Source organism: Colobus angolensis, unplaced genomic scaffold (assembly GCF_000951035.1).
Source record: "Colobus angolensis palliatus isolate OR3802 unplaced genomic scaffold, Cang.pa_1.0 Scaffold125, whole genome shotgun sequence".
NCBI lineage: Eukaryota > Metazoa > Chordata > Mammalia > Primates > Cercopithecidae > Colobus > Colobus angolensis.
This window is the reverse complement of record NW_012113697.1, coordinates 210,564-226,923: the sequence shown is the minus strand read 5'-3', so window position 1 is coordinate 226,923 and position 16,360 is coordinate 210,564. Positions and strand designations below refer to the sequence as shown.

Sequence of the window (16,360 nt, the reverse complement as noted above, 5' to 3'; positions counted from 1 at the left end):
TCTCTCTCTCTCTCTCTCTCTCGCTCTCCTCTCTCTCTCTCTCTCTCCCCCCGCCAAAAGGAGCTTCAGATTTGTGGGTTGTTTTTAATGCATTCCAGATGCCAGAAGAAATTTTGGCTCGGACTCACCAGTTCCTCTGCAATTGGGACTCCCCCCACCTCCCCTCCCGGCCCAAAAGCCGCAGGGAGAGAAATAGGCGGGCGGGCGCCATCTGTTGGCAGCTGCCTGGAGCCGCACGAAAAGGTGGAGGACTAAGGCGGGGCGCAGGCTTCCGGTAAAGAGCCGGATCAGTGATCCTCGTGAAAGAATTAATGTCTGCTTGATGAAACATCCTCCAGGGATGGCCGGAGCAGCGGCTCACGCCTGTGATCCCAGTGCTTTGGAAGGCGGAAGCGGGAGGATCTCTTGAGCTCAAGAGTTTCAGACTAGCCTGGGCAATGTGGCGAGACCCCGTCTCTACAAAAACTAAAATAAAAATAAATTAACCAGGTGTAGTGGCACACCTGTGGTCCCAGCCACTTGAGAGGCCAAGATGGGAGGATCGCTTCAGCCCAGGAGGTTGAAGCTGCAGTGAGCTGTGACCACGCCACTGCACTCCAGCCTGGGCAACAGAGCAAGACCATGTTTCAAAAAAAGTCCTTGAGGCAAAAGGTGATATGCTTTAGAACCCCTCAGTCCTAGACATGAACAGTGAAGGGGGACTGAAGATTGTTGGAGCATGGTGCAGAACCCTCCTGGTCTCGTTTTGCTGCCTCATTATGTTCTATTTCAACTTTCCAAAATATTTACTGGCATTAGAATGTCGAAAAATTGGTGACATTAGAATGTGAAATTATTTGAAGGATGGATATTTTTGCATTCAGTTTCATGTTCACCAAAATAAGCTAGCAGAATATTCTGTGCAAGTTAATTTATAAGTATATGGTTTGGTGAAATCTAATATAGAGGAGAGGGAATTGTAAAGTAAATGAAGCTAGTGGAAATAAATAGTTGTTATGGTTAGGAAAAGGCCATCATAATGCTTTTCATGGCTAGCATGCAGGCCACCTAAGTTCTATCCCAAATAGAAGGAAGCTCTTGTAGGATGGTGAGTTATGGTAGAGTTCTAGGAGGAGTGGGTGTCAGCCTGTTGGAAGGGGGAAGGGAAGGGTTGGGAAGGGTGGAGGAAGTGAATGAAGTTCCAAAGCCAGGAAGCTAGGCACAACCCGGTGAGTAGTACCAGAACCTAAGGATGGTTTCTCAGGGATGCTCAGAAAAAAGAGCCCAGTCTCCTGAGAGCAACCGTGCAGCCCTGTCTCCACATTTTCCCCTGAACATGGTCCTGTCCACCAAATCAGGCCTGAGGATCCTGAAACACCTCCAGGCCCTGGGCCCTCACCCACGAGACAGCCCAGGAACCAGGGGTCTAGGCCTGAATCATGGGAAGCTCTGGTACTGGGCTTTATATTCCTGCATTTTCAACAGGAACAAGACTTCGTGATGTGTGAGTTTTCACTCCCTTTCTCCCTCCCTCTTCCTCTTAGAGCCACGTTTGTCTTTGCCAATTTGTCCCTGGGGTTTGGTGACACAGAGGCAGTGGCCAGAAAAGAGAGGCAAAATTGGAGTCCTGGTCATGGGGGTTTTGCTTCTGGACAAAGCTAAGATTCCCTTGGATATGAACATAAAAACAAGGAGTTGCTGGAAGAGAAGAGCTGCACTTCGGATGGGTTTATTAAGAGCTGAGAGCACGGAAGGTGGGGCAGCTTTGGAAATCAGCTGCAGTAGCGTAAAGGATACTGAGAATCATTTCAATAAAGACAAATTTTTTTTATAAGGGACAGGGTCTCATGCAGTGGCCCAGGCTGAAGTGCAGTGGGGCGATCACAGCTCACTGAAGCCACAACCTCTTGGGCTCAAGTTGGGACTACAGGCACGCATCACCATGCCCAGCTTGATCTCAAAACTCCTAGCCTCAAATGATCCTCTCTCCTCAGCCTCCCAAAGTGCTGAGATTACAGGTGTGAGCCACTGTTCCCCACGGAGGATGAGGTTTTATAAGGTGATTTCTGGTGCATCGAGAAGGTATTTTCCTCCCCTCCCTCTGACCTTTGGGGGCTTCTTGAGGGACCAAAAATTGGAAGGTACATTCCATTGATCTTCTGGAAGGAGAGGGTCCAATAAAATCGCTGTTTATTTGAGTCAGCATCATGCATAGCCCAGGCCACACGGACCCCCAGTTATATTCTGATTACACATTCAATGCATGTGTGTTCTCAGCACTGAAGAGGTAGTGGTAATGAAGGCAGCCCATGGAGCTATAGTCCTAGATGTTTTATTCCTTTAGTATTTAAAGGAAACCTATCCAGCAAAACAAAGGAGTCAAAAACAACAACAAAACCCTGCATGTCAGTTTTTAGAAAAAATCTGGACTATATATCTTTCCGAGATTCATGGAAATCTTTGATCCAAGGTGCTGTTGATGAGCCTGTGGGTGGGCTGGGAGTTTGCTGGTGGACCTGCAAGGCTGTGGAGCGCAAGTCAGTTCTCCCACCAGTCTCAGGCAGTGACGCCTAGTGGTTTAGAGTACAGCTTCTAGATCGAGACATTCCTGGGTTCAAATCCCAGCACTGTTGCTTACTGTTACTTCTTGTATAACTGAAGAAAGCCTTGGCTTTTGCAGATGCCGCCACCGCCGGGAGCCCCATACTGTCAGCCGTGGTCAACCCCACCATGTTCTTCAGCATTGTCGTCGACGGCGAGCCCTTGGGCTGCACCTCCTTTGAGCTGTTTGCAGACAAGTTTCCAAAGACAGCAGAAAACTTTCATGCTCTGAGCACTGGAGAGAAAGGATTTTGTTATAAGGGTTCCTGCTTTCATAGAATTATTACAGAGTTTATGTGTCAGGGCGGTGACTTCACACGTCATAATGGCACTGGTGCCAAGTCCATCTACAGGGAGAAATTTGATGACGAGGACTTCATCCTAAAGCATACAGGTCCTGGCATCCTATCCGTGGCAAATGCGGAACCCGATACAAACGGTTCCCAGTTTTTCATCTGCACTGACAAGACAGAGTGGTTGAATGGGAAGTGGGTGGTCTCTGGCAAGGTGAGAGAAGGCATGAATATTGTGGAGGCCATGGGGCACTTTGGGTCCAGGAACGGCAAGACCAGCAAAAAGAGTTGTCAGAGACCAGTTGTCCAGCTGACTGTGGACAACTCTAATAAGTTTCACTTGTGTTTTATCTTAACCACCAGACCATTCCTTCTGTAGCTCAGGGGAGCATCCTTCACCCCATTTGCTCGCACTATCCTGTCATCTTTGTGTTCTCGCTGCAGTTCCCTTTGGGTTCCATGTTTCCTTGTTCCTTTCCATGCCTATCTGGATTGCAGAGTTAAGTTTATTATTATGAAATAAAAATTAAATAACAAAAAAAAAGAAAGCCTTTATCTTCTTATGCCTCCCTCTTCTTATCTGTACAGTGGGGATAAAAATAGTACCACTCCTTTCGAGTTCATGTAAGGAGTAAATGAATGAGTAGGTGAAAGTGTTAGCACAGTGACTGCCTTATTGTAATGTTTATTAAGTGCTAGTTACTAGCCAGGCAAAGGGAACCATCTCTTGACATAGGCAGGCTCAGGACCTTTGTAAACACTTGTGGTCTGATCATTCAGTCAGATCAACCCAGAGGCCAAGCTGCACACGTATCTCATGGACTGATGGCATCCCTAGGAGGTACTCTTCTGCTGGGTTAAAGTCATCTCTCAGTTGGTGAGGAGTGGCTCCAATGACTTCCACCTGACCCTGGGGTACTCTGATTCTCTTGCCCACTTCCCTGTAACAGGCACCCCACTTGCCCCTCATTGCAGATGAGAAAGGAAAGAAAAACAGAGCTGGGCTGCTGTGGTCTTTGTTGTGTCCTCAAAGCCCTCTGGAAGGAATAGAGAGACATCACAGGCTGAGGCTCTCCACCCAGACCCCATGCAATTGCCAGGCCAAAATGGGCCAAGGTAGGCAGCATCCCGCTCAGGTCCTGCAGGTACACACACACCCTGCCCCAACCTGGCCAGGAGCGCCCCTCCTGTTTCTCAGGGAACTGGGGAGTCCCAACTTCCAGTCGTTCTTCCGTTGGGACTCACATGCCCTCGCTCCCCTCCCTGTGGCTTCGCTGGTGCTTCTCACCATACCCAAAGCTCCACCACCTTACTGAGTCATGCATTTACACTGTGCGGTGCTGCTCTGGGGCCAGGAAAATGACCCACTAATAGAGCTTACAAACAAGCACTGGCCAAGGTATGGTTGTCATGTTTAAAAACACTGCTGGGTATTTCTGGATCTACTTCTTGGTCTTGTCTCTTATCACTATTTCCTTCCCTGTGTTCCTCGTGCCTCTAACATGAAGGGTAATTTCACTGCAGCCCCAGCCTCTCCAGTGTCTAGACAGCACCTGGGGGCACTTGCCAGGCGGACAGACCCCGATGAGTCCCTGCACTGGGGACAGAAAATGTTCTGACTTCAATTGTTATTTATCTCATTTTTTAACTTCTATTTTGGGGTATGTTTTAGATTTACATAATGGCACAGTAATAGCTGTTTACATTAATAAATAAATACGCAGTTACTGAGGATGCATGAGCAAATGTGGAAGGGCACAATTTTAAAGATTTGGCGGCCAGTGTCCTGGCCCACAGCACCCGTCTGTCATTCTCTGATCTGGCTTCAGGGAGGTTTCCTGGCTATATCAGCTCCCAGGGTTGTTCTCCAGCCAGAGTAATAAGCACAACTTCTAACAGAGGGAAGCACCTGGCACCAACCAACCAATCAGAGGGATCTGGAGGCTCCGGGCTCAGCCCACATAAATCCCTCAGTTGCTGGACCAAGGGGAGATGGCAGGGGGACAGCCCAGGTGACAGGATGCACTTGGGAGGCCTGGAGCAGCTGCTGGTTACAACTAGTCAGGAAATACTTTAGAAAGTTGATAGCCAGGAGTGCTGAATATCAGCGCTGACCGCACCTTCCTTCCAAGTGGTGATTCCTACCACCTGCACCTTTGCCAGTTTCTTGGTGTTTGCTGATACAGATTCCTGAGAGTAAAATGCCCTTCCACCCTTCCTCTGCCTATTAGAATTCCATTCATCAGGCTAGGCACAGTTCACACCTGTAGTCCCAGCACTTTGGGAAGCCAAGGTGAGAGGATCGCTTAAGCCCAGGAGCCATGATTGTGCCACTGCACTCCAGCCTGAGCGACAGAGCAAGGGAAAAAAACCAGAAAAATCCATTCCTCCTTCAAGCTCTAGTTCAGATCGTCCCCTATAAGGGAGAACCCGCTGATGCTCCAGGTTAGAAGGAAGTGCTCCTTCCCTGGCTCACAGGCATGCTGTCACTTAGCTCTTACTGTGTTCTTGCCTCACCCTGAAGGCAGCCTGTAAGTTCCTTGAAGGGAGAAACTATTATATTTCAACAAACCTAAGATGCCATGGTTGTAAAATGCATCATTGTTTTATGTACCTCTAAGAAAGAAAAGAACCTGCCAATGGGCTATGAGTGGTAAGACATACCCTGATTTCGGAGACATTGACATGTTTTTAAAAACAGCAAAAGTGCTACTTAGAATGAATGACATGTGGTGGCCAGCTGGCCTGTGTCTCTGCATCGCCCATGTCTAGAATTGCGTTTGATTTGCAGCAAGCATTCAGGAAATGTTTCTGTTTGCTTTTTTCGGGGTTCTAGTGAGGAGTTCCAGAGGAGGAAGTAGAGAGGAGAGCTGGGCTGGAGGAAGATGATGGTGAGGCCTGAGGGACTAAGACTTGAGCTAACAAACAAATCAACAAGAAAAAAGCAAACAACCACATAAAAAGTGGGCAAAGGACACAAACAGACACTTATCAAGACAAGACGTACAAGCAGCCAATAAACATGAGAAAATGCTCAGTATCATTAATTATCAAAGAGATGTAAGTCAAAACCAGTGAGATACCGTCCCACACTAGTCAGAATGGCTACTATTAAGTCAAAAAATACCAGATGTTGGCCAGTCTATGGAGAAAAGGGAATGCTTATACACGACTGGTGAGAACAGCTGGCTAAGAGCCCAGTCACCTTAGTCATAGTTTCAACTCTGCAATGGCCTGTATGTCACCAAAAAGCCACTAATTCCTCTAAGATTCCCCATATTAAATGAGACAATAGGATAAGAATAACTACCATTTACCAAGTTCCAGCAACATGTCAATGCTTTTATACATATCCATGTATTTTCTTAAAAAAACAGAAAAGCAGTATCACTGGCCCTTTTTATTTTTAAAAAGATAATGGGGCCAGGTGCAGTGGCTTATGCCTGTAATCCCAGCACTTTGGGAGACCAAGGTGGGCAGATCACGAGGTCAAGAGTTCAAGACCAGCCTGGCCAACATGGTGAAACTCCATCTCTACTAAAAATACAAAAATTAGACCAGGCACGGTGACTCACGCCTGTAATCCCAGCACTTTAGGAGGCCGAGGCGGGCAGATCACGAGGTCAGGAGATCGAGACCATCCTGGCTAACATGGTGAAAAAAATTAGCCGGGCAAGGTGGCGGGCGCCTGTAGTCCCAGCTACTAGGGAGGCTGAGGCAGGAGAATGGCATGAACCTGGGAGGCGGAGCTTGCAGTGAGCTGAGATCACGCCATTGCACTCCAGCCTGGGTGAAAGAACGAGACTCCGTCTCAAAGAAAAATAATAATAATAAAAATACAAAAATTAACTGGACATGGTGGCAGGCGCCTGTAATCCCAGCTACTTGGAAGGCAGAGGCAGGAGAACCATTTGAACCTGGGAGGCAGAGGTTGCAGTGAGCTGAGATCACACCATTGCACTCCAGCCTGGGTGACAGGGCAAGATTCCATCTCAAAAAAAAAAAAAAAAGAAAGATAATGGAAGAGGCAGCCACCCACAGGTCATGGGATCTTGGACAAGCCCCTTCCTGCATTTCATAGCTAAGGAAACAGGATCATAAATGTTAATCACAGGTACCCACAGTAGAGAGGTTTTATGAAAATAAAATACAAGACCAAATTCAAAGAGCTTTAAAAACCACAGAGCCAGACAAATGTGAGAGGTTATTATGAGCAAACAATGACATTACAGAAGTGAAAGTGCTCAGTGCCATCAAGAACAAGGGCTCTATTTCACTCCTATGTGTCACCATAATAAAGACAGAGTCCCTGATCTCAAAGGCATAAATTTTGCCCCACTGGAAGCCTTCGGAAAATGTTAAAAATTGTAATTCATTAATAGAGCAGCATCCTAAAAGTTCCTGCCATTTCCAGGAATCCAAACAACTGGTTTTAGGTCCTAAAGAATTAGAATCATTAAGAAATTTAAAGTACTAATAGAGTTTTTGGTAGTCCTACAAGTTTAGGTTTCTGCATGGTTAAAAAACTGAAAGACAGATAATTTTTTAATTGGTTCCATTTTCCCAGTTCTTTTTGTTCTAATCCAAGAATTGTTCCAGTCCATATGCTTCCTTCAATCAAAATGTCCCCAAGTTTATGGAATGGGCTTCCCTTGTCCCCACTTAATGGCTCAAGAATACCACTGTTATATTCTTTTTTTCCTTTCAATTTTGTTTTGTGACTCTGGAAAAATACTGGATACTTTCAATATCTAATATGATATGATCTCATGATAGTTTCATATTATTTTCAATATCTACTATGTAAAATTAAGTAACCTGATATTTTTAATGTTTACTAGCAGACAAATTAATTACAGAAGTGCCAGGAAGACTCAGGGAATTGGAAATTAGGGTTTAATTAGTGGTTGCTTAGAACAGCTCTTCTCAAAAATCACCTGGACAACTTGCTGAAACGCAGGCTGCTGGGTCTCATCTCCCCAGTTGCTGAGTCAGTAGATCCAGGTGGGACAGCATGATTTGCACTTTTAATAACTTTTAATAACTCCCAGGGAATGGTGAAGGCTGCTTGTCCTGGGACCACACTTGAGAACCACTTATTTACATGGTTATTGGAAGAGCCAAGAAAGACAAACCACAGAAGCCTTCTCTTCTGTCTTTCTTGGGATGTGGGTTGCTCTGTTGTTGAAGTGGATGGGGTTAGGAAGTGACTGGGAGAGACACTGTAAGCCAGGATGACAGGTTTCATTTTTAAAATCTTTTGCCAGAGTTTCCTTCTTTAATCCAGGCTTTATCTCATGAGCAAGAAACCTGGCAAGACCAAGTTCTAACTCTCTCTATATCACCCTGGGATTCCAAAAGGACCTTTCATAAGAAGAAACAAAGGGGGCCTGGCACGGTGGCTCAGGCCTGTAATCCCAGCACTTTGGGAGGCCGAGGTGGGCGGATCACGAGGTCAGGAGACCGAGACCCTCCTGGCTAACACAGTGAAACCCCATCTCTACTATCTGGTGGCATCCAGCCCCCAAGTGGAAAGCAATCTCTGTTGCTACATTCCCCAAACTACTAGAAGCCATGCTCTCTGCTTTGCATATTGCTGGCTGCACGAACATCATATATATACATATTATACATATATGTACATACATATATATACATATGTGTATATATATATGTGAATTTTCACTAGCCCATAGAAGATCATTGATATATCTTTATTACAGATATATAGTTCAGATCAGGAAATATTAAGTTACCAACTCCTAAAGCAACCATTTTATTTCAAGCAAGCCAATCCTACTACCATGACCAAACTTAATTGGGCCAAAGAAAGATGCCTGATTAAGGACTATGTCAAATCAAAAGGGAGATGACCCACCCACCCTCATGGAGTCCCCCCTCGCTTGGAAAAGCTGAGGACATGGCACAGATGGTCTATGTAGGACGTTAGGCAAATCCCCTCTCCTCCCTGGGCTCTAATTTCTTCTTCTAGAAAGCTAGATTTCATTCTCTCAGAAGCACTTTTGGTTCCGACGGCCATAAACACAGTAACTTTCTGTTCTTTTGCATGCCACTCCTGGGCCCCTTCTCTTTGTACTATGCAAGGAACTTGCCCCATCATCAGATTTGAGTGGGGGAGTTTGGGGGCTCCAGAAGGCCAGGAACAGTCCTTAAGAAGCCAAGACAGACTTCAGAATATACAGTCAGACTCAAATGGCAAGGAGCTTAGACAATGTCACATTGTGGAGTTTAAAAACATGCATTTTTAAGAGCCTGGGCTTACTGAGTCAGCGATCTGGAACATTCTCAAGAGACTAAAAATACCCTGAAAGTGGACTGAATTTTAAACTAGGCTTTAAAAAACTTTCTATGTGAAAACAATTGAGTATTTCTTCTTTAAAACAGTTATCCATTTTCTTTACTTTGATTTTCACAACTGGAATTGGTAGGTATAGAGGAAGCTCCAGCCTGAGATGGGGAATTGAAAGTCATGGTTCAAGGGCTGTCCAGTCCTAGTGTCAATAGCAAGGGACGAAGATTTATAACTTTAAATCTCTCAAGCAATTTACATTTTCAAAGCGAAGAGGTAAAATGCTTTCTCTTTTCTTTCTGACAGTTTCAGGATTCTCTTTCATAGCATCAAATAGCAGGACAAAGGCTTCTTTTCAACCAGGAGGTTAGTATCTGCCAAATGCTTAGCTCTTAGCATTGCCTGGCTTTCCCCAGCAAGACATGAGCAGCAGATCCGTAAACAGTCTGAAACATCCAGTAAAATGGATATCTGAGTCCCTAACTATCACCATCCCACTGGCTCCATGCAACCTTTCCCTAATTCACAGTAAAGTAATACAGAAACATTAAAAAAGGCAGTGAAGGAAAGCTACTGTCTGAATCTCAGCATAGAGCAGAAGAAGCTGGATATAGAAAGTGCTTTCCATGATTTTCTCAAGCGTGCTCTGAATGCAGGGGCGGACAGTGAGGGAGGCCCAGAGACCCAGGGCCTGTCACTAACCAGAAAACCACAGCATTGAGAAGCAACCTCCGCACGTTCCAAGAGAACGTTCTTACCACTGTTTGTGGGGTACAGCCATTTACTCTGGGCTACTTGCTTAGGAGAGGATGCTGGACTCTCAAGGTGAATATGGCCCATCAATCCGGCAGCAAAGACCCTTTTTAAAGCTAAGAATCTTTTTTCAGGTTGGAGCAGCCTTTTCAACTGTCCTGCCTCAGCTGGGACATAACGAAATACTATAGCCTGGGTGGCTTAAACAAGTCAAACAACAATTAAGTAGGGTCACTTCAAAAGAATAGGAAATGTTTATAAACAGACACTCAATCTTTAAAAATAAATAGTAGGATTTCTGTTGCAACATTAAACATGTTACCTCTTTTCAACTTAGTACAGCATGTTAAAATGTTTGTAAGACCTATATAGCGGTCTGATTTCTTTACATGGTTAAAGAAGTGTGTGCATGCTCTGGCATTTATTTATGACTTTTAAGAATGACAAAATGGCCGGGCGCGGTGGCTCAAGCCTGTAATCCCAGCACTTTGGGAGGCCGAGACGGGCGGATCACGAGATCAGGAGACCGAGACCATCCTGGCTAACATGGTGAAACCCCGTCTCTACTAAAAAATACAAAAAAACTAGCCGGGCGAGGTGGTGGGCGCCTGTAGTCCCAGCTACTCGGGAGGCTGAGGCAGGAGAATGGTGTAAACCTGGGAGGCGGAGCTTGCAGTGAGCCGAGATCCGGCCACTGCACTCCAGCCTGGGCGACAGAGCGAGACTCTGTCTCAAAAAAAAAAAAAAAAAAAAAAAAGAATGACAAACGGCTAAACTGTACATGATAGAAAACAAACAGCATGAAAGAAAGGAATAAATGGAAATAAGGAGCACAATATTCCAAAGGTCAGGAAAATAGGCAAGCTGACATCAGTGTGGCGGAGTATAATGTAGGCAATTTATGGCAAAACTGGCAAAACGGAGAGAGTTCTACAATATAAACGATTGGAGTCAAAGATTAAACACATAAAATAATACAAAATCTTGCCATGTCAAAAAGGGTTCACTACTCAACATTTGAGACCTCTCCTGTTACAAGGGCAATACACATGAAACAAAAAGCCACAGAGGACAACACAAGTGCGAAACTGAGCAATGGAATCCAACCTGAGCCCCTGTGGATGAGACAACAGGGACTTACACTTGGCTGCGGTGGACACCAGGAGCGTGCCACCCAGGTCCCCGCGGATCCCTTTTACAGGTTAGGGGCATCTTTCCCCAGCTTCAGTGTGCCTTAGGCTTCCAACAACCCAGAAGTGCAACTCCTTTTTCAAGGATTGTCTTTGGGATTGTACTAGAAACACAGCTGCCAGAATACATAAGCCAGAAGTGGCTAGGAGTGCCCATACCCACAGTGGGCGTGGCCCTGAGTCGATGACTGACAGATGTGAGAGCAAGAAAGCCCTGCTCCCTGAGTCCCAGGGACAAAGGGAAAACATGCAAAGGTATAACATACGCTCCAGAGTCTCCCTGTGCAATCCGGAACTTAGCCTGAAACTCCCTGGAACTTAACCTAAAATTATACCCCCTCCTACCTGATGCTCCTCCAACTCAACTTTACTCCCCTGGAACCAGAAAGAAATCATTTGCGTAGGAATCCTCATGTAAGCATCTGGTCCTGAGGACCTGACCTGAGACAAGCACCCATGTGAACCAGGCACCGGGCCAGGCACTGTTGGGGAATTAACCCCTCAGAGGGGAATCCTGCCTCCACTCGGGAAACATACACGCCCAGTTGGGATCCTAAGACGTGAGCAATGAAAACTGAACTACACGAGATACGATTTTCATGCTGAAAAAGTACTTTGGATTCAGAGGAGAGTGCGAATATGGGTATCGTTATAAATTGTTTTTATTACTGGAGAATCAGAACCTAGGAAGGCCAGGTGATAGACGACAAGTCTCTGAACACCACACTCAAGGAATGGAGACCCTAATGATCCTAAACCCCAGCTTTTACCATGCCCTTCCCTTGCCCCAGGGTCTCCAAATGTCTTCTGGGTGGACTGCAGACCTGAGCAAGATGAGTGAATGACAGGCACAGTGATAGAGTTTAGATCTGTGCCCCTGCCTGTCTCACGTTGAAATGTAATCCCTAAAGATGGAGGTGGGGCCTGGTGTCAGGTGACTGGATCATGAGGGTGGCTTCTCATGAATGGTTTAGCACCATCCCCTAGTGCTGTTCTCCTGATAGAGTTGTCACAAGATCTGGTTGTTTGAAAAGTGTGTGGCACTTCCACCCCCTCTCTTGGTCCTTCTCCTGCCAAGTAAGATGCCTGCTCCCCTTTTGCCTTCTGCCATGAGTAAAAACTCCCTGAGGCCTCCCCAGAAGCAGATGTTCCCATGCTTCCTGTACAGCCTACAGAACCGTGAGTCAAGTAAACCTCTTTTCTTTGTAAATTACCCAGTCTCAGGTATTTCTTTAGAGCAATGAGAGAACAGACTAATACACACAGCAAGGCCAAAGGCCACCTGCCACAGTGCCCAGACAGGAGACAACAGCAAGAATGGAGAAGAAATACAGGTGTTGGTTGTGAAGGAAATCTAGGGGACTTGGTAACGGATGTGACGGGGAGAAGGAAGAGATGGTTAGTACGTTAGTCAACCCAGGCTGTCATAACACTGTTCCCTAGACTGGGTGGATTAAACAACACAAATGTGTTACTCACAGTTCTGGAGACTGGAAGCCCAAGACCAAGGTGTCAGCAGGGCTGGTTTCCTCTAAGGCCTCTCTTTCCTTGGCTTGTGGATGGCATCTTCTCCCTTTGTCTTCACATGGTCCTTCCTCTGTGTGTATCTGTGTACTAATATCCTCTACTTATGGAACACCAGGCAGACTGAATTAAGGCCTACCCATATGACCTCATTTTATCTTAATCACCTCTTTAAAGATCCTGTCTCGAAATAGTCACCTTGAAAAGTAATGTGAGGTTAGGACTTCAACATATGAATTTGGGGGTGGGGGTGGACAATTCACCCCTTAAGAGTTAGCAATATTATGGTGGGTTTGATTCCAGAAAAACTCTATTTGAGGGGATGGCCACACATCCCAAATATGAACATCCAGCAGGTGTATCACAGACCTGGGCATAAACTTCAGGAGAGAGGCCTTGGCTACAGGAGACTAGAAGATCCTGCTTGTTTGCCCTACTTCAGCGGGGCATCCCACAGTGTGTGCTGTCTGGGAAAACACAGCCATGGCAACTCACCCCAGGTTTGCAAGCTCAGAAACTCAATTGTATCTATTCAAGTGCTGAACAAGCCCCCCATCAGTCAGTTCCCTTGCCGAGCAAACCCCAAAGAGGCTGCTTTATAAATGAGAGTGTCTATTTAATAATTTACCCACAGAGATTCCTGGCAGGATAATGCACACCAGTCATTTCTATTGGTCACACCTTTCCATGGACTACTTTGCTGACTACCCTTTCCACCTCCCTGTCACTCCCCAACTGGTAGTAAACTTTCTGTTGCCTGGGACTGTGTCCCACTCAATCTCACAGTTCTTTTCATTCAGTCCTAAATGTACCTAACTAATACGTGTATCCTCCCCAGCATCTAACACAGTTTCTTTCAGGGAGCAGGGGTCAATAAATATGCATCAATAGTTATGCAGAGAAATGGGTACTGATCTCTAACAGGTTCATAGTAGTTAAGAGCACAGACTTCCATGATCTGCATCTTGTCTTTACCAAGTATTAGGTGTGTGACCCTCCCTGAGTAGAATTAGCTACTCCATGCCTCAGTTTCCTCATCTTATCCAATAAGGATGATAATTACTTTTATCATCCACCTCATCAAGTTGTTATGAGCATTAAATGAGTTAATACATGTAGAGGGCTTAGAGTAGCACTCGGTGCACAGTCAACCTATATGAGTGCTGGGAATTGTTTATATCCATCATGTGCTTGATGCATTACCTAGGTTGTCTCATTAAACCTCCAAACAATGGTTTGAGGTGGATGTTGCCATCCTACCCTAAAGAGGAGGAAGCCACATCCGATGAAGGTAAGCAACATCCAGATGACTACACAGCTGGCAGGCAGCAGAGACAGAAGGTGAGCTCAGAAGGGCTGAGTCCCATGCCCATTCTCTTCCCACTGCACCATAAGAGAATTCTCACTCAAGAATGTTACCAGCCTCAGCTGGACACGGTGGCTCACACCTGTAATCCCAGTACTTTGGGAGGCCAAGGCGGGTGGATCACGAGGTCAGGAGATTGAGACAATCCTGGCTAACACTGTGAAACGCTGTCTCTACTAAAAGTATTTTTAAAAATTAGCTGGGTGTGGTGGCACATGCCTGTAGTCCCAGCTACTCAGGAGGCTGAAGCAGGAGAATCACTTGAACCCAGGAGGCAGAGGTTGCAGTGAGCCAAGATCGCACCACTGCACTCCAGCCTAGGTGACAAAGCAATACTCCGTCTGAAAAAAAAAAACAATGCTCCCAGCCTGTCGCAGAGAACCCCATGGGCACTAAGAGTCAGGAGGTGAAGCCAATACAGCATCAAGATCTACCCAAATATAAGGGGGTTCAGAGATGTGATCATGTCCCAAAACCTACTCTATATGGTTGCAATGCTGCATACTGTGTCAACAGCATATCCAAGCTAAAAAGCTTTTCATGTGCATCATCCAGAAGGCATCGCTAGCATTCAGGGACCCAAAATGTCCCTCTTGGCACTCAGCTGAACCATCAGCATGCCAGAAATACCCATGTAACTCCTACATCTGGAAAGCAGATGACAGTTGGGCTCTCAGCAGCTGGTCAACAAAGTAGACTGTGACTAGGACAGGTTGTCACTGTGCCTTAGAGAATCCTAAGCATTCCCATTCCTTTAGCTCTGGGATGACAAACAGATAGTGTCTGTGCTAACTCTAATTAATTAAAAGTGACTGTCTAGAATCTGTGTTTTCCAAAGAATTCCATGGCTAAGACTGGGCTCAGTAGAGAAGAACTCCACAATTGACTAGTGATGTCTGCCTGGGATACAAGAGGGAGAGGAGAACACTAAATGAAGGTTTTCCAACCCTTCCTCTGGCCAAATCACCTTGTGATATGGTTTGGCTCTGTGACCTCATTCAACTCTCATCTTAAATTGTAATCCCTACGTGTTGAGGAAGGGACCTGGTGAGGGTGATTGGATCATGGGAGTGGTTTCCCCCAAACTGTTCTGGTAATAGTGAGTGAGTTCTCACAAGATCTGATGGTTTAGAAGTGTGTAGCAGTTCCCCTACTCTCTCTCACTCTCCTGCCACCATGTAAAACGTGCCTTGTTTTCCCTTCACCTACCACCATGACTGTAAGTTTCCTGAGGTCTCCCAAGCCATGCAGAACTGTCCAATAAACCTCTTCTCTTTATAAATTACCCAGTCTCAGGTAGTTCTTTACAGCAGTGTGAAAACAGACTAATACACCTTTAATTCACTTAGGTATTGAAGAAGCACCTGGTATCCACATACTACCATACTAGAACATGAAAACATGTATATGACATGATCCCTGCCTTCAAGAAAAGACACACAGAGATAAGAAACCAAACAAAAATATAAATACAAGCCAAGCACGGTGGCTGCTGCCTGTAATCCCAGCACTTTGGAAGGGTGAGGCAGAAGAATCACTTGAGCCCAGGAGTTCGAGGCTGCAGTGACCCATGATCATGGGGTCTTACTCTGTCACTACATGGGGAAAGATAAAATGAGATCCCTACTTCACTCTATATGCCAAGATAAATTCTAAATAGTTTTAAAAGCTAAATATGAAAAAGCAGCATCTTATAACTTTAAAAGAAAATGTAGAGTATCATTTTACATTGATAAGGAAAGAGTGTTTTAAATGAATATTGAAAAGACAAGTAAGTCATAAAATTTGGTAAGTTTGGCTACATTTTTTAAAAACATATAAGTTTTTAAAACATATAAGTCCAAAGACTCCTGGCCAAGCATGGTGGCTAACGCCTGTTATCCCAGCACTTTGGGAGGCCAAGGCGGGCGGATCACCTGAGGTCAGGAGTTCCAAACCAGCCTGACCAACATGGTGAAACCCCCTCCCTACAAAAATACAAAAATTAGCCGGGCATGGTGGTGCACGTCTGTGCGCCACCAGAGCGAGATTCCCTCTAAAAATAACAAACCGAACAAACACAAAACTCCCTAAACAATGTTAAAAGTGAAGTTATAGAGCAGAAATTTTCTTTGTTGTTTGTTTTTTGTTTGTTTGTTTGTTTTTGGAGACGTAGTCCCGCTCTGTTGCCCAGGCTGGAGTGCAGTGGAGCGATCTCGGCTCACTGCAACTTCCCCCTCCCGGGTTCAAGCAATTCTCCTGCCTCAGCCTCCCGAGTAGCTAGAACTATAGGCACCTGCTGCCTGGCTAATTTTTTGCATTTTAATGGACGGAGTTTCACTGTGTTGCCCAGGCTGATCTCTCG

At 45.6% G+C, this 16,360-nt stretch overlaps 3 protein-coding genes across 4 annotated transcripts in view; 1 reads left to right on the top strand and 2 right to left on the bottom strand.

The window, feature by feature from the left end:
* Nucleotides 1-2,579, bottom strand: part of CDRT4 (CMT1A duplicated region transcript 4) — a 75,018-nt gene extending 72,439 nt beyond the window's left edge. The window contains exons 1-2 of one of the 2 annotated variants that reach the window (XM_011933223.1): nt 1,921-2,579; nt 320-456 (exon numbers count right to left, since the gene is read on the bottom strand). The gene's annotated coding sequence lies outside the window, so the exon portion shown is untranslated. Of the gene's footprint in view, nt 1-319 lie in introns of both variants that reach the window. The other variant, XM_011933222.1, reaches the window with a different exon arrangement.
* Nucleotides 10-16,360, bottom strand: part of LOC105505403 (Golgi apparatus membrane protein TVP23 homolog B) — a 56,854-nt gene continuing 40,503 nt past the window's right edge. The window contains exon 6 of the mRNA XM_011933224.1: nt 10-454. Coding sequence (XP_011788614.1) covers nt 125-454 — 330 coding nt within the window. The 3' untranslated portion in view covers nt 10-124. The remainder of the gene's footprint in view (nt 455-16,360) is intronic.
* LOC105505448 (peptidyl-prolyl cis-trans isomerase F, mitochondrial-like) lies at nt 1,232-3,252 on the top strand. Its single transcript, XM_011933288.1, has 3 exons — nt 1,232-1,403; nt 1,524-1,733; nt 2,660-3,252. The coding sequence occupies exons 1-3, from the start codon at nt 1,232-1,234 to the stop codon at nt 3,250-3,252; spliced, it is 975 nt and encodes a 324-aa protein (XP_011788678.1).